Consider the following 22,561-nt stretch of genomic DNA (forward strand, 5'->3'; position numbering starts at 1 on the left):
AGGGCGGCCTCCTCGGCACCGCCGCCTCCCGTCGCATGGCCGTGACGTGCCTTTGACGTCCCGGGGCCGGTGCCGGAGCCGGGAGCCGCGGCGGAGCCCGGCCCAGGTACGGGCGGGGAGCGGGGGCTGCGGGGCTGCTCTCGGCCAAGCGGCCGGGAGGTGCTGGGGGAGTGGGGGGCGAGGGCCTCAGCTGCGCGCCGGGGCCCGCTGTGTTTGTGAAAACACTCCAGTGATTGTTATTTACAGCTCGTGTCCTAAATGCGAACTGTGTCGGTGTGCTTCTCTCTCGTTGTGTTTCAGTTAAAGCACGCTCGCCAGTTTCTCGTATCTGTGTCACAAACGCCTCCGTTCCCTCCTGATGTTTTCCAGGTCCTCACATGCGACCAGAGCGCCGGCGTCGGGCTGTAGCTGCTGTAGCCTGGCAGTGGGGATGGAAATGGAGAGCATTACGCAGCTCTTCGGCGACCTGTGTGAAGCACACTTGGCCGGTTTGCCGTGGAAGGTCCACCTGGGCAGGCGGAAGATCAGCAAGAGGAGGGCGAAGCAAAATCTGAAGAGGGTCGCGTATAACGCCCTCTTCATGAACCTTTTCCAAGACGAGGCTCGTAAGCTGCAATCCAACGTTTCCAGGCTTCCCGTGAAAAACAAAATTTTGATGCTGTCTTTCAACCTGCGAGTTGGTGGCCTGGGTGCTCAGGCAGACAGACTGGAGAGTCTGGTGGAGGAGCTGGAGACAGCAGACTGCTTACCATTTACCGAGGTTAATTCTGTCTTGGATCTCCTCGTACAGCTTGCTGGGACAGGCCCTCCTCAGCTCGTGCCACAAAAAAAGGACTATTTCCAAAACAACAAATATGTTGGGAGAAACGTCAAGTATCAGGGTTATGATTATTACGATGTAAGTGTGTTTGAGGCCGATATACAATCTCTAATAACTAGCGAAGAATGTCAGTTCAATGACACGATTCAGAAGACGCTTCAGATAATGGAGGCTGCTCCTGGAACTGGACTCCCTGCCATAGGCTTGTTCTCCCAGAACTATCCTGCTGGTGACAAGTTTGAGAGAGAAACACGTGTCTCGCTCTTCGGTGCTCTTGTCCACAGCCGTACGTATGATATGGACATCAAGTTGGATTTGCCGCCGGTGCCTGACAATGCAGATTTGTCTGGACTTGCAATTAAAGTATGGGATCATTTGTTTTGGACTCAGAGTGCATGCATGCTTTCAGTAGGCCATTTTGAAACTGTCTTTTTAAAATACAGGCAGTAATTTCATGTGTGATGGAAACGTGACAGGGTTGGAATTTAAGCTGGAGCATAAAATCATGTGTCTGTAGGCTGTGTGACATGAAGCCATCAGCCTTCCCCACCCTAGTAATCTTTTGCTTACATTTTTGCCTGCTTTGTATATTGAACTCCTTTGCCTTGTCTTGTCTGTTACCATTCAGCCTGACTGCTTAAGCATTCCTGTCTGAATGTATGTGCTTGTGTGACCTAACTTGTATTTTCTTCTTGGCTTGTTGAATCCTAAACCATTTTTGTCAGTTACTATATTTCATAAAACCTCCAGGGTCCTGCTGTCCTGTGGCCTTTTCATTGTGTACAGTTTCTGCTTTATCATTTTTTTTGTCCATCCTATTCATTTTTGCTACTTTATATTCTCATAGAGGTACTAGATAAATATACTTTCTTTCCCCTTCTTTCTGTTTTTTACTGTGCTGGTAAGATTTTTAGTATTTCTCTTTTTAATCCATGTTTTGTTTGCTCTATTTAACATATGGATAGTGCTTGCAATTCCCTTAACTCTAGGTCTTAACTGAAACTTGAATGCAGACACATTAAAAAAGAAATCCCCTGTGCACGTATGGATGCAAATCATCACGGAGGGAAGGCAGAAATTTTTTAATGAGTGCTGTGCTCTTTCCATCAGACTGCAGGGTGTGAGATTTCCTGAAGAACATGCTGTGTTTCTGCGGATGTAATTGTGATCATCTTTTACTAAAACTGGGAACTATTCTGCGCATACAACTGTTGAATTGAGTGGGAGTTGAGGATGTGGCATATAAGTGCTCGAACGTTTGCAGATTTTCTGCATGTGAACAAGCATAAGAGAACAAACTATGTTCATTATATTGAGCAAAATGTGTGCAAATTTGAAGAATTAGGGCTTTAGTAACCTGTTTAAAAGATATTCTGAGCAGTATTGTTTTATTAGTGTTACGTATTGTTGAATATCTAAGAGCTCAGATTGTCAATTTGTATAAGCTTACCAAAGGAGTAAATTTTAATGTCACAAGCTTGGTATATTATTTTGATGTCATTGCCATTTTGTGTGTAGGTACTGGTACCTGCAGAAACATAACAAATGAAGGAGTGCTTACAGGAGAAACTTAAAATAGATATGAAGGGGTGGGTGGGCTATGGTTGAGCTACATTGAGTCTCTTAATCACAAATGACAGCAAAACATCTTCGTTATTAGCATATATTTCTCCAGTAGTATCTTTTCATATACAAAGCTTGAACTCTCTCTGGCAGGTTCCTCAAAGCATAGACCAGTCAGAAGATGAGGGCTTCCAGTCAGCGTCCAACCTGACTCCCGATTCTCAGTCAGAGCCAAGCATGACTCCAGACATCGACCTGTGGGATGCAGTGCTCACCTACGGACCGAGCAAACGAAGATGCTGGGAAAGAATTGGATAGTACGTGTCTGATGTTATTGGCAAACTTCCTGTGCGTCGTATGCAAATGTATGAAGGTGCATTTCATCCTTAATTCCAAATGACCTCAGTAGAGGAATTAAATACACAACAGGAAAATTGTGTATTTAATAGACAGAATTCAATCCATTGCATTAATGGATTGCAAAAAATCTGAGAGCAAAAAAGGTCATGCAATTTCCACAAGCTAGTTCCTAAATTTCAGCTATTTTATAGGAAAACATAAAATTATCTTCGTCAAAAACACTGAAGGGCTTACAGGAACACCTGCTGATTATGTGAAAGGCAACATTTTCCTAACTAATCTGACTCTATGCACTATGCAATTTATTTCGTTCTCAAATGATTTCATATTTTCAATTTCTAGAGAGAAATGCCAGTTGTAGAGTGCTAGAAGAATCCCCTATTTCCCAGTGTTGTGTTCCTTTTTCGTTTGTCTGTAACCAAAAGTCATGGTAACTGATGTCCTGGTGGTGGTGTTAGACCTGTAGTTCTTTTGACTGTTGGATAGAAGATACATCTCCTGAAAGAATGCTCTAGGTAGTCCTATTAAAAGCTTCCTAGCTTCCCTAAAAAAAATAAATAGATACAGCAAATATCTTTCTTACATTTCTGATGAACAGTGGTGTGCCTGATACTCGGAGCAATTTGTTCTGTATGTTTTCTGAAACGTTAAGTAATAGTCTAGCGATGCATCTTCTGCAGTGCCATGCTGTGGTTTTTCCACTCTGAGCCCAAGAAGCTCATTTCTGTTCCCTGATTTTTCAAAGCCACTATAGCACACTCTGGCTTTGCTCAGAGTAAAAGACAGTTTTTCTTGTTACCGCTTTGATTTTAAGGATCTTAGAGTCAAGTATAGACGAGATACCTGAAGCTTTCATGTAATAAAAACTATTTGAACTTGGAATTTTTCAAAGAATTGGAAGGAAAATCTGTTGTGGAGAGGATGGTAATTCTCACAGGGAAGAGGTAAAATGTATTCATACAAGTCATTATGGTATTCTGAGCATATTGCTCTCATTTTCCTAATAAGGAAACTGCAGCAGGGAAAGCCACAAACAAAGCTGGAAATTCTCAGGCAAGGTCTCTGTTTCTCAGATGATGTTCAAATTATCTGCCAGTTTCATTGTCTTGAGTTAAGGCTGTGGTTTCATTGAGTGCATGACCGTTCCTCTGACAATGTAATATATTACTAGTAACCTTTTCTGTAGTCAGTACACATCACTGGCTGCATAAAATTCTAAAATGCCCTTTTTAATGAATTAATTTATTTATTTTTAGGAGATATATTTCTTTCTTCTCCTGTAGTCACCTTTTAATGTTTCATTTACTCTGACAGTCCACCTGGTAAGAAAGAAGAACCATACCTTACTGAGGCTGGGAGAGAAGCTTTTGATAAATTTTACAAACTTCGAGAAGGAGAATTGCAGTTGTTTAGTAACACAGTACTACAGCTTCCACAACTTGTGCTGATGAAAGAACCTGAACTGGTTAAGGATGTCTTGAATGTCCTCATTGGTGTGGTATCTGCCACATTTTCACTCAATCAGGTATGGAAGATTTTTAACTGCACTTCCTAGTTGCATCTCTTTCTTTTTGTAGAGGCTTCCTTTTCAATACATTTATTTCTTTTGAGATCTTGCATTTGTGGATACTGCTAAAAAGTTGAATGTGACCTAACTGCAATAAGGTCATATTTAGATACTGGAATTATGATTTACTGCAAAAGGCAGAAGATACTTGTCATTCTCAAAGTGAAAATGAATTATTGAAATTAGAAGCATAAATAGTTTTGTAGACTGGGTTTTCATTAAGAAATGGGATAAGGAGTCTTCTTCTGTATATCTGAAAATATCATTCATGCTCTTAAAATTTTTGCTACAATTTAATATGCTTATCACATTGTCCTAGATATGTACTCTGAGTCACCAGAGTATCTAAACTGAAAATGTGTCTGCATACATCCATATTTAGGTATGTAAATGTTTGCTATTTTAAATCAGAATACAGCTGTGAAATATTTGAAGCTGTTTTGTTTTTTTTTTTATTTCTCCTCGTTTCCTTTTAGGCAGCCCAGACATTTGTGATAAAGGAGGGAGTCTACGTATCTGGAACGTCTCCGGAGACGATGCACAACCTGCTCTCGGAAGTTGCAGAATATGGGACCTATTACACACGGCTAAGTCGTTTCTCCCTTCAGCCAGTCCTGGATTCTTCATACAACAAAGGGCTTGTGTTTCAGGTAGCACAAGTGCCTTAAATCATCGAGATTTAATGGGCCACTTATTTTAGGTTGAGAAGGCAATGTTGATTTCACGTAAGACTGGAATTTCTGCTTTCTGAAAAACTGTAAAGCATTTTCAGTACAAGTATTTCTATTTATTCATCCCGGGTCAGGAATGAACAGTGCCATTGTGAAGCCCTGTTAAAATCAGAGCTGTGGGCACTTAGGGTTTGCCTGCACTGAAACAACAGATAAAAGGCTTCATTACTTGTAGTATGATTTGTTTACTCATGTTGTTTTGTTGAGATCTAAAGGGATAGAATTTTTAGACATTTTAGAAACATTTATACATTAAAACATATAAACTTAAAATACAATAGCTTTCTTAATACAGTATGTGTGGGTATATATATAATATATATCATATGTATACTTTGAAACTGAAATAGAGAAACATGATATTTAATAGCTTTAATTGCTTTTTCTCAGTTCAGAATTATTAAGTGCAAATTTTCCTTGTAAAACCTCTGTATCTTAGGCTGAGCTGGATGCACACTGTGTGATACCAATTGAATTTGTTTCTTTCTAAGGCAGGGAATTCATCTAGGATTAGTTATGAAAATGTATGCCTTCTTCATACTTGATTTGCAGTTATGCTAATAGAAATTGAATTAAAAAATCATATTCAATTCCTAATCATGCTAGAAAGAGTTAGACATTTTAGAAGAGTTTTTTCCATTATCCAGTCTAAGCATGGAAGTAAGGAAACACGTTTCCCTAGGTTCACCATAGAGCTGTTAGAGAATGGGAAGCTCTTCAAAAGGGCAATTCTGTGAAGATGAACCAAGAGGCTCTATTGTGCTGTGCCTGGGTACAGTACATCTGTGCACTGGATGTAGAATGAGTATAAAGGAGTCATCTGGCTAGTCTGAGTGTCTGAAGTTGTGTGGACTCTTTCTTTTGTATACAAGTCCCTCTCACCTCCACACACAAAATATTTTATTAAAGGTTTGTTTTCCTGCTGCTACAATTGATGGGAGATGAAAGTAGATTGTGACCAACTTTAACAGTGAGACTTTGTAAACATTTTCTATTGATACTAGGCTTTCACAAGTGGTCTGAGAAAGTATCTTCAGTATTACCGAGCCTGTGTTTTGTCAACGCCTCCTACTTTGAGTCTTCTGACAATCAGCTTTCTCTTCAGAAAATTAGGTCGTCAGTTGAGGTAAGAGAATAACATTAAATATTTAAGCTTTTCATAGAAGAAAAAATATAATCTATTTCTTGCATACTGTAAGAGACAATATTAGACAGCCATTCTTACATAGTCTTTCAGTATTTTTCCTGCATTTTCACAGGAAGACTTCTTTATATCCCTGAATGTTCTAGGAAAAACATGTAAAGTCTTGCATTTGATTTCTTTGTTATCCCTTTTATCATACAGATGAAACCATAGGGTCATTGTATGATACTCAGCTATAGCAAAGTTCACATCACTGTGATCTCAGAGTCTTCTGACTGAATTTCTTATATATGCTTTGATGTTTTTTATAGATACCTAGCTGAACTTTGTGGTATAGGAACAACAACACTGGGGATCAGTGGCGGAGCTGGTTCTTCATTTCCTACGGTAATCATTGATTTGATCTTTTTATGTTTTGTTCTGGTTACAGTAATGACAATATTTTTCAGTAATAGGTAGGATTTTACATAAAATACTTCTACTCTACCAAAGATATGATCTTGTGCCTGTAGTTAGAATGTTGGGGTCTTTTCTCCAGTATTTAAAAAAATTGGAATTTTGTCCTGTATTGTCGAATCCTGAAGTAAAGAAAGGACCATAAATAAGCTTCAGAGTGCATTTAATTTCATCCTAAAGGAGATGTTTGTAGCAAAACAAATTAATCCAACTCTATAGTCACTGGAGAGAAACAGGTATGTTTGAAGTGACAATGGGTTAGCTAGCTCAGATAAAGTCATCATAACTGCAGTTATGATCTAAAGTAAGGTGAATCCAGACTTCTCTGTCTAGTCAAACAGATCTAAAGGTTCAATTCATCAATCTTTTGCTATTAAAGTTGTAGTGGAATTTGTCATCTAATATTAGAATATTTTTTTTCTTTTTTAGGGTGTGAAATTGCTTTCGTATCTATATAAAGAGGCTCTCAACAACTGTAGCAATGAGCATTATCCGGTTCTTCTGTCTCTGTTGAAGACGAGTTGTGAACCATACACAAGGTGCGTCCACGCTGTTCTGTGCATAATTGTGTTTAAGAACAATTTTAAATTGCAATATGGTCAGCAACTCTGCTAACCGTTAACAACTGCTCTTAACATTTTCAGATAAAATATAAGATGTGACTGTATCTGCTAAATACATATTCAGGTCCATTCATTTTGCTGAATGCTTCTTTCCCTCTCTTTTCCAGCTCAGTAACAACATATGTAAAATGCTGAAACTGGCAAATGATGCATTTTTCTTGGTGTTTTGCAAACTAGGAAAGCTCATGGTTATTTCCATTGTGTTTATGAGCTTTTCAGTAAGCACAAAAATAATACTTATAAAAAATAATATTTTTCATTAAGTAGATATAACTAACTAACAGCAGGAAGTAGTGTTCCTTGGATTGGCACAGATTTGTTAAGCACGCACACCAATTTAGAAATGGTTATTTTATATACTTCTGAAGTGACACTACTGTATAATTTTTTTTTAAATAGCTGTTTACAGGGATTACAGCTGTAGTCCATTATCAGTTTATGATGATACTTAATAGATGCAGTGATTTTAAAAAGAAAAACAAAATCTGTCGAAATGTTCTAAACTGAAGATTAGAACATGCCCACCCGTAGTTTTTCTTCCTTTAACTTAAATTGTTCTTCAGAGAAATTTACTTTCAGATTTTCTCAATTTAACAGGAGACGTATTGAAACAGTTCCTGCCCTGCAATTAATACCATATAGTCAGGTTTCTGAAATACCAAGGGCAGGACATCATGGCATCACTAGGAGCCTGAAAAATATGAAGTTACGTGTACTAATACATAGTTATTTACAGCACTGACTCCTAAACTTTTTGCAAAACATCAATCATAGACTGTCAGGGCTGCCATGGAAGGCAGCATCCATCCTCTGAAGAAAGCGTTATCTCGTTTATCAATCTGAGAGAAATTAACTGATAGAAGTTGTTGCTCCAATAGATAATAGAAACTTCAGTTCTAATACATGGGAAGTTCTTAACTTTTTACTTACTACCTTAAAATGGAACTGTGGTTCCTACGCTAGAGGTTTGCTGTTGTTTCACTGACCCAGCTTCTAGAAATGGTGTTAGTGTAGGAACTATTAAGAAAAGAGAAGATTAACTTCAAGGTGCTCAGAACCTTTTTATCTATAGCTTCAGGTAATTGCTTTTTTATTTTTAAAAAAGTTTAGGATCTCACAGAGGAAATAGGAAAAAGAAAGAATATTCCAAAATAGGTGTTCTCATGATTGCTCACATATTAAAAATGTCTCTAGGTCCAGAGAAAAAGTGCTTAGTAGTGTATCTTTGTTTTATACCCTTTCAGTTTCTTCCTACAACATCTCTTTAAAATAAGTCTGTCCTGCTTCTCACTCGCTCTGTACTCTTTTGATGAGACTGAAATGTGTGTCACCGGTGTGACTGGAGCCTTTTAATATATACTTGATAAATTTATATACAGGAATAACTAGGGCAGTGTTCTTTGATCTTAACTAATTATCAGTGAAATATTCTATATCAAGGTGGTTTCTTTTAAGAAAAATGTATACACACAGTCCTGTATATATCTTTAAATATCAGTGTGACAGCACTTAATTGCTTGTTTTTATCCTGTCTATAACTTGTGTGCTTTGATGTTTTAAAGAATACACTAATTATATGGTTGTCATAAAGATGAGAAGGCAAAAGGATTGATTTTCAGTATTGTTTAATTATATTTCTTTTAGATTTATCTATGATTGGGTATACAGCGGTGTATTCCGAGACGTTTATGGAGAATTCATGATTCAGGTGAATGAGGATTATCTTTGTTTCAGAGGTATGATATGCATACAGAACATTTCTAATGTACACAATTTTTAAATACATATATACACAATGTACACAATTATGAAATATTTATATATTTTATATGCAGATAAACATTACTGGACTCACGGTTATGTCTTGATTTCAAAAGAAGTAGAAGATTGTGTCCCGGTATTTCTTAAACATATTGCCAATGATGTATACATATGTGGGAAAACCATAAACTTGCTGAAACTGTGTTGTCCTAGGGTAAGTATTGGTTTAGTTCTTTCCTATCATATTGAAACAATCACGTCTCTTTAGAGTACTTTTACTGTGTTTTTAGCAAGGTGACTCCTTTATTGGTAACTGGTATTGCATAAGCAAGAGGTTGATTCATGAAAGTCAATTATTTGGTGTCAAGTATTTGTGAGCTGATTATCCACTCTGCTTGCTAATTTCTGAACTGCAGAAATGCACATTTTTAACAGCATCAGGTTTATCATATACAATGCACAAGCTAGGTTTCTATTTTTCCATTATATTGAAAGCAGGAGTGATGATGTAGGCTTCCAAGCAAGTGCCTTCCATTTTTCACTCAAGACACCTTAGTTACTAGGTCTAGTTAGTTACTAGGTCTACTTAGTTACAGTTCTGCATAGCTCATGTATTTCAGCTCTACCACTGCCTTTCCAAAAAGAACTTCAATAGTTGTTTATTTGTATTTTGCAGAACAAGTTTTGTACTTCGTAAGAAGAACATGTTAAAATACTTTTTGTCTTCACTCTTTTCTGGGTGTGCACACCAGTGAAACAACCACAGAGGTGTCTGAAGAAAAATTGTAATATGAGCTCATAATCTAATATTTTACAATTTTAAAAATATATTTAAAAGTAAATTTCTCTTTATTTTTCAGCATTATATATGTTGGTCAGATATACCTGTTCCCCGAATTTCAGTTATTTTTTCACTTGAGGAGCTGAAAGAAATAGAGAGAGATTGTGCGGTGTACGTAGGTCGAATGGAGAGAATTGCCCGATACAGTTCCATAAGCAAGGAGGAAAAGGTAAATGAATGAAAAAATAAAGATCTCATTGTTGGGATTTCTTTTCTTGAATACTCTTCTTTGTTTTATGTTGTAACTTAGAAAGAATTTATATTCATGGTCATAATTTTCTCATTTGCCAATTGCTGTTTGAATTGTTAGTGCAGCAAATAATCCTCTAAGACAACATATAAAACATGAGGCAGTGTCTTGTTATTTCTCAGCATTTTCATATTTTCAAGGAGGCTTGGACTTCCATTTTAGTTCTTTGCAGCAAGAGATTTGCCTTGCTGCTGAAAAGCACTGAAAATACTGTTAGGTTCTAATTTAACAAATGCAACAAGCTAATTAGTATTCAGATAATGCTCTTTTTATAATTTGCACAGCTAATCATTTTGTCAGAACACTTTTAGTTCTGTCTTTCATATTGCATCAATGTGTATGTATACTGGATTGGTTTGGTTTGATGTAAGGTCTAAAGATTAATAAGCTTTCAGTAATAGTTTTAACTGATTATATACTTTCATTTTAATTAATTGCTGGATTCATATTTGGGTACTGTAATCATGGATTAATTTTAAAGTGTGCTTCTGTCTAAGTGGTGGTGTATTTCCAAGTCTCAAATAATAGAAATATTTCTACCTGTTGACTTTTTTTTCTGATTGGTTGATTTATTTTTATTTTCTTCTAGGATTTGCGCATGGAAATCGCCAAACAAGAGTTAATTGTTCACGCTCGAGAAAGTGCTAGCAAAGTACTAAAAGCCATTAATGGTAAGCTGTGATGGAGCTTCATGTGTTCGTGTGTCCTAGTGGGTTTGTTAATGTATAGTAACAGTATCTCTATTGAAATACAGATCGACAAATATCAGAACGAATGGCTTTGGATGCAAAGAAACGCGAACAGTTTCAGAAGTTGAAGGAGCAATTTGCAAAAGACCAGGAGGTATTTCTAAAGGCTAAGTGTATTTCTTAGACAAATCACTGAAAGGTTATTTTGAATTACAGTATTGAAGTTGAATGGATAGCTCATAAGGTGCAAATAAGAACTTTGTGCAGATGCATACATCACAGCTGGTACTGAGAGTGGCTTTTAAAGGTTTTAAATATTTATGCAGCGTCGCCTTGCAATAAAACAAGAGGAGATTGATGATGATTTCAGCTATGCCCGAGAGCTCAGAGAGAGAGAAAGAAGACTGAAAGCTTTAGAAGAGGAACTAGAAAAAAAAGCAAGGTAAACGTATCTTACTGGCCTTCCCAAGCTTAGATACTCAGAAATTGTCATGAAGACCTCAGAAAAAAATACTTTATTTTGCAATTTATGACATTAACAGTACCCAGAGATTCCCAGACATTGTAATGTTTGTAGTTAAAAGACAGATGCAAGGATTTTTTGTGATCTATGAGCAAGTTTGTGATTTAGTATAGTTTAGCAGTTCAATATTTTGAGACCCACTGATTTGTGCCAATCCTGTCCAGTCTGGTTTTTGTTACGAGGTTAAAGAAAAATGTTAGCTACATCTTAGAATTAAAAGCTGAGCCCACAGCAAAAGTGGTCATGTGTATGTCTCAGATCGGAAGTAAAAAGCAGAGGAGTTTACACTGATGATTAATTATTTGGTTTGCTTTTGTTGTACATCTAGTTGTATTTCATTTTATACTGTTAGATCTAAAAATACTTACAAAAATGAATGACATACTAGCATAGCTGTAGGAACACAAATATGCTAAGAATACAGTCCTGTTTTTTTACTGTTAAAGCCTCTGTTTTTTACTGTTAAAAATTTAGTTCTCAGTTCTGAAGTTCAAAAAGGGCTTATTCGTCAGAAGGGAAGAGGAAAATCAGTTTGTGGAAATCTGTAACTTTATTTTTCTTTCATTTAGGCAAGAATTGATTGACCATTATAGCAAACTTTCTGATGATGCAGCCCGTAGGGAACAAAGAGCTTTGTGGAAAATCCAGCGACACAAGTTGGAAACAGCCCGTATTAAGTTTCTACTGGAAGATCAAAAACGCATCGAGGTATTTTCTGAAAAGATTTAAAGAAATGTTCTGTAGAAAATCTAGTACTTGGTACATTGTAAGACTTCTGTTTTGTCATTTTTATTTACAGGAAATGCTTGAAAAACTTCCAGATGGAAACTACAGGAGAAAATTAGATATTATTCCTTATAAGCAGTGCCAGTTGGCTTTAGATAGAAACACCGTTGTGGAAGATCCACGTTCACAAGTGAGTTTATTTGCTTACATAAACTCCAGGTAGGCGTGCCAGGTTTCCCTCGGGGAGTTCATTTCATAGTTCAGTTCCGTTCAGTAAACAGAAGGTTCATTATAGCAGCAGGGTGAGTGAGTAGTCACCACAGTATTAGTAATACCTGTAAAAATTTGGAAAAATTAAAACCTTACATGTAATAAAGTGGTACCCTAATAAGTAGCTTGATTATGTGGTTAGCCATACAGTGAAATAATCATTTCTCTTTCAGGTATCATCTGTGAAACCTCTGCATCCTAGTGAGCCAGCTGACAGAAAAGACTCCGAGCCTGGACTGGAATATGTTACTTCTACTGACAAAGCATTGACTGTGCCACAGGTGACAAGTAATAATGCTGGTCAGCATTTTCAGCCTAAAGCTGAAGGGTCCGAAAGCAATCCCCAAAGTTCAGAGCAAGCATGCAGCCCTCTATACGGTGCTGATTCCTCACCCGAATCCAATGTGAATATAGAAGATTTCTTATCAAAGCCACAAGATGAACAACCTGTTGCCATTAGCGTGCAAGGATCCTTGCTAGATGAGGCATTTCGAAATATTAACTCAGATCTCTCGGAGACTTCTCAGTTAAATGAAAATCCGCCTGTCTTGAGCGGAGCGCTGGAAGGAGAAGGCAATACACCAGTCCATCAGCAAAACGAGTATGATTTTAACACAGTTCTCAGGCCATCTGCTGCTTGGCAGGGACACGTTAGAATCGGAGAAAATGCGTTTGATGTGGAGTATAGAAGGCCTCGGTGGAATATCCACGGACATGCATCTGATGCCAACATTGGAGTGGGAGAATATGTGCCTCAGGTGGACACTTACCAGCCACGTTCAAATCCTTACGGGCATGCTTCCGACTCCCACATAAAAATCAGCAGCTACACTCCTGAAGTTGAGTCTACCCGCCCCCGGTGGAATATTCATGGGCATGTTTCTGAAGCTCATATTAAAATTGGGGAATATGCTTCAGAGGTAGAGCTCTCGAGACCCAGGTGGAGCATTCACGGACATGCTTCGGAAGCCAATATTAAGATCGGCGAGTATGTGTCAAATGTGGCTCCCACAAGGCCTCAGTGGAACATCCACGGCCATGCATCTGATGCCAATATTAAGATCGGTGAAAACGTGTCAGAGGTTGTCTCAGCCAGACCTCGCTGGAACATCCACGGGCACGCCTCACAGTCACACATCAAAATTGGAGAGCTGGTTTCAGACACAGAGCCTTCAAAATCTCGTTGGAGCCCGTTCGGTCATGCATCCCAGTCAAGTATCCAGATAGGGCAGTGGGCTCCATCTACAGAAGATGATCCAATACCTCACCGTAAACCCATTTCTGGCCCTTCAGTTGACTCAACAGTTCAGCTGCTTCTGTACAACGAAGAATTATCTCCTGCTGAAGCGAGTAGAAAGGAAGGAAAAACATCACAAGCTAAGGAAAAGATTTCACCACAGTCACAGTCATCTGACAGTGGTCCAGTCTTTCCTGATGCTACTACTGAAGATGACAAAAAAGAATGCACACCAGAAGAGAAACAAGAAGGTAAAATAAAATTACATTTATTCAGTCAGCATTTAAGAGGTTTTAAAAGTCACTGTTCATGTTCAAAATGTGTACTTATTTCTGAATTCCTTATGTATGATTTTAGGTGCTATTAGAATTCAGAGGCAAGAATTTAACTTGGTCTTGTCTCCTGTATAAAAGAAACAGAAAAAAAATACATTTTTTAAAAAGGGCCCCAAACTTTGTGAAACAGGACCTCATGTGATCCTGGGTGGAGAACATGCACAAAACTGCCTGGGTGTGACTATGGAGAGGGACTGTTACTGGGGTGGCTGGTTCTGTGACAAATTAGAGGAATTTTGAGCAACTTTGGGAGCAGATCTGAAACATGAACTAAGTACTGTAAGCAGGTCTGAGTAATTGTCTTTATTTGTAATTACAGTAATTGCAGATGGGGTCAGCAAGGACCCTTCTCCAGATTCCACACAGAGCATACAGGTAAGAAACAAACTAGGAGTGCAGAAGGCTTCCTGTTCCTAGTGGTCCAGTAGTTAAGGTAGTAAATCAGTCTAAATTTATTAATCATTGTAATACTGTATTGGTTTTGTACATCAAAAAACTATAGGCAGGTAAGCTCTCTTATTTTCAAATGGAACAACTAGTCAATTACCTGTGAGAACAAATGAAGTGTCAACATACAAAACCAGCAGCTCTCCTAAGAGTAATTTTTCCTTTTTTTTTTTCTTTTAGGCAGAAGAACATGAAAAAGCAGTTCCACAGGATACTGGGCCTCAAGAAACTGTACTGTCTGAACCTAGTGCTCCTGAAACTAAGGATGAGGAAGAGGAAGATACGTGGAAGAAAGAACAAGCTTATTTGAAAGCCTTATCGGATCAGTACTGTATTGAAAAATACCAAGATAGTTACGATTTGATGTGTGAGTAGAACTCATGGAATAGTAGATCAAGAGGAAGATGTAGCAAACTTGAGCAAGAAAGCTGAGTGACAGAAGAACTACCTGAATTTCCAGTAAATTATCAATATTATGAACTGCACCTAAACAATTTGTTTCTAGCACAAAGATGAGAAATACTTGTTGACACATCATGATTTTCTAATGCAGAGGGGTTTGTGGAGATTAACAGAAACAGATCATCACATCGCTTAAGTATAACAACTTACAATGTCTGTATGTTTTTAAATTTAGCAGAACTACCAGTTTCCCATCTCCTGCATCATGTGATACCAAGATCATACACTTTTCCTGTGGACCCTATGGTGCAGTCAGCAACAGATGAAACGGCTGTACAGCTGAGTGAGCTCCTGTCCCTGCCAGTGCTGATGAAACGTTCTATTACTGCTCCCCTTGTCTCTCAGTGAGTACCTGTTAGAAATAGGGAATCCATTTTACACTGATTAATTCTTCCCACTTCATGCAGTATTCTTCATTAGTGCTTTTCTGAGACTAGAGTTGCACACAGAAGTGTTTTCCTAAATTTTCTCTTTGGTCCCAGAAGTGGTCCAGTGGATGTCCATTACTGGCTAAAAAGTTCAGATTTACATTATAAATAGCAACATAAATATATATTTTTAATTGTAAATGAAAAAATTGAAGGTCTGTTTTGACATACAAAGGCTTAGAGGGGAAGAGCTTGCTATCAGAATGCTGGATTTTGCAGCAGTTTGCATTGCAGTGTATTATTTATAAGGTTTGTGCTTTCTTGGGTAGGTGAAAGATGAGGAAACAAAAGAAAATTGTTTATGCAAAATCTTGTGCATATTGAGCAGGATATTTTTATGTTTCTATGGGAACTCCATTGTCTTCAAGGCTGTTTTGAAGTTTAATAGAAGCTGTTCTTGTTCTGCTGGTATATAAAAGGAAACCACACATGTGTTGGACCATTTTATTAATATATCTAGTGGTATATTAGTTCTACATAGAAAGCTCTAATTCACCCGCTTAGTTTTAAACATCCATTTTGGCTACAAGAGGTACGTGTATACAGGTGACTGTTTTCAGCAAAGCAGAGTACGTTAAGTCTGAGCTGTGTGCTGGCAGAATTAGCCTGTCCCTGGTAAGCAGATTACATGATTTAAAGTTTAAACCCCGTCTTCTGAAGTGGCAGGTTCTAATTCCGGCATATTCTGGATGAAGATTTTTGATCATAAGCTTTGTTTCGTTCTCTTTTGCTTATGTGAATGTCGTCCTGTCTTGGATATCAAAGCACTGGAGCATTAACCTGAAGTAGCCACAGCTGAATGTTAACAGTAAGGAGGAGTTCCTTGTAAGAATAATACCTTTTCTGTGTTTTCATTCTTAGTGTTTCTCTTGTGAACAAAGCAATAGTTGATTACTACTTTGTGGAGCTGAACGTAGAGAAGCATTTTGAAGCACTGAGACATTTTTTATTAATGGAAGATGGGGAGTTTGCTCAGTCACTCAGCGACCTGTTGTTTGAGAAGGTATTTGCTGTGTCTTCTTAACCTTTGTTTTTTGGTTGTCTGTTTTAGCTTGTCTCCTCTGGATTCATTTGGCTGGGAGTAAGAGAATGGTGTGAATTACAATCCTAGCTTGTGCCTCTTAAGCTCGTAAGGACTGAGGCAAAAGGCCTTTGCTCAGATCCTAAGGAAGAGAGTAATATTTCCTATTGCTAATCCCAGCAGTACAGAGAGTATTTGGCACACTGAGAGTAATGATTTCTAACTTTGACAGACCAACAGTTATGGAAGGAAATTTCATTCTTTCCTCTGAGAACTGCAGCAGTATTGCTCTGCCTACTCCCATCTGCCAGCAGCAAAACTGGAAGAGCCTGTTGCAACTTGCTTGAGATCCAGTGCAAAGGCCTGTGCTGTAAAATGCCAACTCTTGCCCCAAATATCCTATAGAGCAGAGGGGAGGATATTGAAGAGAGTGCTGCGCTCTCTGATGAGGCTGCATTCTTGTGACTTACCCCTGTGTTCAGGGGAAGGCAGCAAGGTAGGAGGGACGGCCAGGGTTAATTTATGTGATTGTCAGTCAGATACATGCCTGTGTCCCAGGATACATACACATATCCTTTTCCCAGCTAGGGGAAGCACTCTGGGGCTTAGACTCTTTGAACAGCTTGAGTTGTGTGCCTCTGAGGGTGCTGAGTCGGTGAGATGGGCAGGCTGGAGTCAGGCTGGGGCTTTCAGCCCCACCGAAGCCCAAAGGCTGCATTCCCTGCAGCAGGAAAGCTTCGCAGCTCCCGAACCACAGCACACTGCAGTCCAGCATGTCAAAAAGAAATCAGTGCAGGTATGGGATTGCCTTGATGCTGCGGACAGAAATAGTTCCGAAGTTTCTTCAATAAGTTGCTTGTGCATCCCTACTGCAGAAGTAGGACCTTCTAGTCTGAATGGTGGGGCAAGGGGGGCAGTCACCACTTTAATTCACCTGTGTTCAACAGCCATCACTCTTTATTAACACTGTGTAATTAGGATTTCTTCTTCCCATAGCTTGGATCGGGGCAAACACCTGGTGAACTGCTGAATCCACTGGTTCTTAATTCTATCCTGAATAAAGCGTTACAGTACAGTCTTCATGGTGACACCCAGCTTGCTTCCAATCTTTCTTTTGCCCTCAAGTACCTTCCTGAAGTGTTCAAGCCTAACGCACCCGATGCTCTGAGTTGCTTAGAGCTCAGGTACAAGGTAAGAAAATGTGTAGAAAGCAGTAGTACTGCAGTGATACCATGGTTCTTAGGTACTGTGGTTGAATATGTTCTTAATAATGGAGTACCTTTAAGAATGGAGTCAAAACTTGTGTAATTGGAATTACAGGATTTACCTATCCTGGCCATTGCAGTACACTAATATACATGTATTAATTTATGTGTCTCTGAAGTACTTGCATCTGAAATATTCTAATAATGTCTAGCACAGAAATGCGTTACGATCAGCACCCGGTTATTTCTTTTAGGTTGACTGGCCTCTGAATATTGTCATAACGGAGAGCTGCATGAATAAATACAACAAGATCTTCTCCTTTTTGCTCCAGTTGAAGCACATGGTGTGGACTCTCAAGGATGTTTGGTTTCACCTAAAACGCACTGGTATGTATAACAAGTGCTGTTTAAAACGCTTTTAGCACTCTGTTCTTGACAATTGATGATAAACATGATTTAAAACAGTCATGTCAAGCTTCAGAAGTCACAAGTTAATAAAGAAACTTCCTTGGCATTTTAAGCAGGCTCTACTAATAGAAATGTTCATTCTTTTAAGAATCATGAGCTTAGACAGTGTCAGTGGGTCCTGAAGATAATATATTTCTGTTTTTATTTTCAGCTCTAGTGAGTCGCACATCAAACTCTGTTCAGTTTCGACAGCTCCAGCTGTATAAACACGAAATGCAGCATTTTGTGAAAGTTATTCAAGGTTACATTGCTAATCAGATTCTTCACGTTACGTGGTGTGAATTTGGAAACAAACTGTCTTCTGTTGGCAACTTGGAAGAAATTCACAGAACACATGCTGAATACCTCAACAAAGCAATCTTCAGGCAAGCGAGCATGCTTATTTTTACTTCAAATATTTAAGTAAATGGAGCTGCCAGTCTACCCATCTGTTTGGCCTAGCGTATGTGTGCAAAATTGGCTTCTGACTATAAAGACGACTAAGTCTTTGTATAAGTAGTCTTCATATATAAAAGTGCCTGGAGTAGAAGCCTTCTTATGAAGGGAAATAAACATCATGGCACATAACAGGATCCATACGTTGATGCTTTTCCTCAGCTACCCATCCTTAGTCCCCCAGACTCCTTGGAGCTGTCTCCAGCTCCTGTTCACCCTGTTGCTGTAAGCCTCAAGTCCACCCAGGCTGGGCAGCTCTAATCTGAAGACTAAGGCACACTTGCCACAATTGTTTTTTCTCACCCCCATCCTTGTCATGTGCAAATGTGCAAGTCATTCTAGAAATCACATACAAAAGTGCAAGTACCAGTTTCTTGGAATAGCAAGCAAGCTATGTTAGGATTAAGCCCTTCTTAAAATCAATGCTGCAGTTGGATGCAGACTTGTGGATTTACTGTTTTTTAAAGCAACTAAAGAGGCAATGTAAAGGATTGTCACGCCGTTTTTTTCTTCCTGTGGCCCATAAATGGTGTCAATTACATTTAACATTGTTTTTGTTTCGTTAGAGGTCTGTTGACCGAGAAGGCTGCCCCTGTGATGAACATTATACATAGCATCTTCAGCCTCATTCTGAAGTTCCGCAGCCAGCTGATCTCTCAGTCGTGGAGCTTCGATGCTGGGAAGCAGATGGCTGTTCATCCCAACTTCGGTTTGATGCAGCAGTCGTACAATACCTTCAAGTATTATTCCCACTTCTTATTCAAAGGTAAGAAACTGCATAACTTCTGGGGCAAAGATAGAAGAAAACAGCCAACTGAAAAAAACATTATAAAGAGCTTTTGGAAATACGGTGCATATAGTAGGAAGATGTGTGTACTTACTGTGTGTTAGAAAATGTAGTTCTCAAATGAAAGCTGTGTTACCTGCAAAGGTCTGAATATCCATCAATTAAAATGTCCACGCAAGGAGTCTAACAGATATCCCCAAACTGACCATAACGCTTTGCTAATTTGCAAATATTTACTACTTAGCTCGCTCTCTCTATGCTTACCTTTCTCTTTTCTCTGGAATTGACTTCCGGAACTTTTTATTGGCAGCAATGAGAGGTAGTTATAAGTAAAATTACTTCTAAGCTTTATCTGTGTGCATCAACTGAATATTACTGTTGTTAGGAGATCTGAAAATTCTGACTCCCATGTTAGGCTAAGGCTCAGAGAGCCTCCTGGCAGCATTTGAAGCTTATATCCGATGCTCCAGGCAAGTATTTTTCAACAGCACAGGTCATTTGCCAAATGCTTTGTCCTTTAACGTGATAAAATTTCTTCTTGCTATCAGCTTAGTCTATAATATGAGGAAACGGCTGATACATCTTTCCATTTGTCTTTCAGGCCTTGCTTATGTTTTTAGATGTTACTTGTCCTTCCCCTGAGTACAAAGGTAGTTCACAGGGTTTGGTTTCTTTTAGAAACCCCTTAGTTCCTGGAGGAAGTGGAATGTTTCCTTAGTTCTCTTTTTCTAGAATATTTTCAAGTCAGGTTATATTCTTCAGGAAATGAGCTGCCCTTCTTATTCTTTAAGGGTGTCCAAAAATGGTGTCAAAGGACCAAAAACAGATATTTCAGGATGAGTTAGAATGGCTGCTTCCAAATTCGACAGGAAGTCAGAACACCCCTGGGAGCCACCTAAGCCCATACTACGAGATCTATGGTTGCTTCATGGACAGAGATTAATAAAGCATCCTGTAAGGAAACCTGCCGAGTGACCCAGTTCTTTACACCCTCTTTATTTAGCACTACAAAACAAACGTGTGCTTGTTCATCTACACTTGTTCTTCCGATCACCGTGTATTGTAGCGCGCTCTCTTTCACAATGCATCGATCCAGTATCCATTGAAAGCCAATACAAAGTAGTCTGGACTTCAATGGCGTTGGGCAGGCCCTAACTTCTAACTCTACACCTTCCCTTCTTCCTTGCATGCTACCGCTGCTTGCTGATTCCCTCTCTATTAGTGCATGGGATGTTTATGAGCTCAGGAAGTTCCAGTTGCCTCCTTTGCTTTGTTACTAAGGATGTTTAGAGCAGTCAGTTCATTTATTCATAGAGCTTGAGCGATTTGTCCAGGGAATTTGTTTGATATCCTCTCTCACAATGGACTTTGCCTAAGAAAACCTCAGCAGAACACCTCTCCCAGAGTTCACCACAGGACCTAAACATGCTTCCTGGTCACCTGATACTATGATAGGAACATACCATCTTGTTGTAAAAGCAGCTTGGAGAAAGCATATTCTTTACTGGGATAATACAGTTTCACTTAAAATTACACGTTTGTATCCATTGTCCATAGATTTCAACAGCAGGCTGTTTTTTTTTGTTTGTTCGTTTTTCTTAAACAAAAATGCACAGATACTGACTGACATTAGAATATTAATCTTATTTGAAACTTATTTTTTTTTCTTCTTCCAGTGGTAACAAAGCTTGTAAATAGAGGATACCAGCCACATTTGGAGGACTTTCTACTGCGAATCAACTTTAATAACTACTACAAAGATAACTGAGACCTTCAGAGTAAGGATCACTGATAGCATGGTAAAGCCAAAACAGATAAACCTATATGCTTATAACTTATAGAAGCTTATGTAAATGCCATGCAAGAGGCATTTTTCTCCAGTGAAATAACCCATCATCTAATAGCTTGAAGAATATCAGCACCACATGCAGAGAACATGTCTTAAAATTTGTAACACCTTCTAGTTGCTTGATCTGCTGAGAATTGATGTTGTCATTATTGCAAAGAGAAGATGAGTGCCAAGTCTTAACAGGGGAGAGAGTGTAGAACTGTACATCTGTGAATGTGTAAATGTTGTATTTTCAGTGTTGTTATTTCCTCCAATGTAAATACATCTATGTGAAATAAAATATACTTTCTACAATTTTTTAGACCAGTATGAGGTACAACCGTTCAGACAACCTATTTGATGTGTTTTATTTACACACTGATCTTACTTCTCAGTCTAAAGATGGTAATTAGTTTCTTGAAGGCTGGTAGTTACAGTGGAAGAAGGGGCCTTGATAAAACACAGTAAGATCTGCTCACTAGAAGCTTGGTACTTGGATCACTCATGCCCAACTTACTTTCCTTACTCCTGATTTAAGCTATGCATCTTATTTTGCACTGATTATGTAAAAGAGCTAGAACAGAAATTCAGCATCACTAAACTGAAACAAAACTCAAGCTGCTGCTCCCAGCTGCAGGATCACATTTCACTTTTTTAATAATTTTTCTGCTCCTTGTTTGCTTTCTATTTTTCCTTTTAACATTGTCAGAAGTGATGACTGAATGTTTAACTTCATGGTATGAAAGTGGTGAATGGTATGAAAATTCCAGTCCACCTGGAATTTTTCAGGTTTGGAATACGTTGATTATGAGATTATGAGGTCACAATTGCTTAAAATGTAGATACAGTCATCAGACTCTCAGTTTCTGATTAGTGATCACTTAAAGTTACAGACACAGCCAACATATCAGTACTATGGAATATTGAACATGATATTTTTTATATGTATACAATTTTGCATATATCTTTTTCTTTCTGAAATATAAACTAAGCATTAGAGTCAGAATGTATTAACTGTAAAGCTGACCTGAGGGTTTTGCTTCTGCTCTGGTACTAAAGTCAGGATCAAAGATCAAGTAACACCCAGCTGTAACACACCAATTCTGTTTCTGTACCTCTGCTCTACTTCACTCATTTCCTTCTGCTGTGCAGAGTCATAGAAAGGTTTGGGTTGGAAGGGACCACAAAGACCATCTAATCCCAACCCCCCTGCCATGGGCAGGGACACCTCCAACCAGACCACATTGTTCCAAGCCCCATCCAGCCTGGCCTTGAACACCTCCAGGGATGGGGCATCCACAGCTTTTCTGGGCAGCCTGTGCCAGTGCCTCACCGCCCTCTGAGTGAAGAATTTCTTCCAAATATCTAGTCTAAATCTACTCCCTTTTAGTTTAAAGCCCTTCCCCCTTGCTACACTCCCTGACAGCCTTCCCATAGGTCCCTTTAGGTACTGATAGGCTGCACTAAGGTCTCCCTGGAGACCAGTGGATGCCTCTCCTCAGGTTCCATGGACGTGTGCAGCTTTAGCTTAGTGACCTGCAGTTCCTTAGCTGGTCTCAAACCCGATCTTCTCTCGTTCTCCCA

The 22,561-nt window shown here is 38.8% G+C and overlaps 1 protein-coding gene across 2 annotated transcripts; it reads left to right on the plus strand.

Moving 5' to 3' along the window:
* Positions 1–27: 27 nt before the first annotated feature.
* On the plus strand, positions 28–21,326 carry TUBGCP6 (tubulin gamma complex component 6). Of its 2 annotated transcripts, XM_084491566.1 has the most exons (26): positions 28–106; positions 370–1,183; positions 2,537–2,700; positions 4,058–4,268; positions 4,787–4,960; positions 6,046–6,167; positions 6,497–6,572; positions 7,071–7,180; positions 8,909–9,000; positions 9,100–9,239; positions 9,886–10,035; positions 10,706–10,787; positions 10,871–10,959; positions 11,132–11,247; positions 11,898–12,036; positions 12,128–12,244; positions 12,498–13,812; positions 14,216–14,271; positions 14,524–14,710; positions 14,981–15,149; positions 16,095–16,236; positions 17,251–17,445; positions 17,714–17,846; positions 18,079–18,292; positions 18,929–19,128; positions 20,826–21,326. In XM_084491566.1, exons 2-26 carry the CDS (start codon positions 431–433, stop codon positions 20,915–20,917), a joined length of 5,238 nt encoding a protein of 1,745 aa, XP_084347692.1. In that variant the 5' UTR covers positions 28–106; positions 370–430; the 3' UTR covers positions 20,918–21,326. The 2 variants fall into 2 exon arrangements, with proteins under 2 accessions (XP_084347692.1, XP_084347693.1); XM_084491567.1 differs by lacking the exons at positions 28–106; positions 370–1,183 and having other exon boundaries at positions 2,612–2,748.
* Positions 21,327–22,561: the final 1,235 nt, after the last annotated feature.

Source organism: Aythya ferina (assembly GCF_964211825.1).
Source record: "Aythya ferina genome assembly, chromosome: 1".
Classification (NCBI taxonomy): domain Eukaryota; kingdom Metazoa; phylum Chordata; class Aves; order Anseriformes; family Anatidae; genus Aythya; species Aythya ferina.